The sequence below is a fragment of the Chaetura pelagica genome, unplaced genomic scaffold (genome assembly GCF_000747805.2).
Source record: "Chaetura pelagica isolate M959 unplaced genomic scaffold, ChaPel_1.0 scaffold1105, whole genome shotgun sequence".
Taxonomy (NCBI): domain Eukaryota; kingdom Metazoa; phylum Chordata; class Aves; order Apodiformes; family Apodidae; genus Chaetura; species Chaetura pelagica.
Genome location: NW_009953198.1, coordinates 117,979 through 118,738, shown reverse-complemented (window position 1 = coordinate 118,738; position 760 = coordinate 117,979). Strand labels below are relative to the sequence as shown.

The 760-nt window shown below is 65.5% G+C and overlaps 1 protein-coding gene across 1 annotated transcript in view; it reads right to left on the bottom strand.

Moving 5' to 3' along the window:
- IGSF9 (immunoglobulin superfamily, member 9) overlaps nucleotides 1-760 on the bottom strand; it is a 16,915-nt gene that overhangs the window by 1,609 nt on the left and 14,546 nt on the right. The window contains exons 19-20 of the mRNA XM_009997363.1: nucleotides 492-694; nucleotides 58-203 (exon numbers count right to left, since the gene is read on the bottom strand). Of these exons, the coding sequence (XP_009995665.1) occupies nucleotides 58-203; nucleotides 492-694 (349 nt within the window). The remainder of the gene's footprint in view (nucleotides 1-57; nucleotides 204-491; nucleotides 695-760) is intronic.

The window sequence follows — 760 nt, the reverse complement described above, 5'->3', positions numbered from 1 at the left end:
CTGGGGGGACCCTTGCGGAGCCGTGAGTGTGGCGGGGTTCGGGGATGCTGCACTCACTCTGCCGCTCCAGGTCACGCAGGGCGATGGTGGAGATGGGCCGTGCCGGGGCCCCACTGCGGTAGAGCTGCAGCGCCTCGAGGATGTCCGACTCCAGGGCGAACTCTGCATCCCACTCGTAGTTCTCGTCCACTGAGGTGTTCCTCCTGCAGGGACAGATGTCAGGACAGTACCCAGACAGGCACTTCAAGGGATATGGGGAGAGGGTGGCTGGCAGGGCAGGCAGGGATGCTGTGGGGCCAGGTGGATGGTCCCAAGGGACAGTGGTGACCCCCATGGGGTCATAACCACAGAGGAGTGGCTAGGGTACCACAGGACCTGGGTGCCAGCTGGGTGGCTCCACACTAAACACCCTGGCCTGGCCCCATAGGACAGGCTGAGAGCTGCCCCAGCATGATCTCTGGCTCATCCCTGGAGTCCTGCCTGAGTCTCACCTCTTTTCACCACCACCAAGGGCTGGATCCGTTCTCGCCCTGCCATCCTCTGCTACTGAGCCTCCGCTGTGCCAGCTGCTCCCATCCCCAAAGGGGGTGCCCAGGAAGGTGCCCCCCAGAGATGGTGCCAGCGAGGGGGGACGCAAGAGTGAGGCACTGCCCCGGCCGCTGCTCTGGCTGGTCAAACTGCCCCTGGGCAGTTTCTCCAGGGGGGCAGGATCCGGCAGCCTGCCTGGCCCCCAGCAGGGCTCCACGGGGCTGGCCAAAGG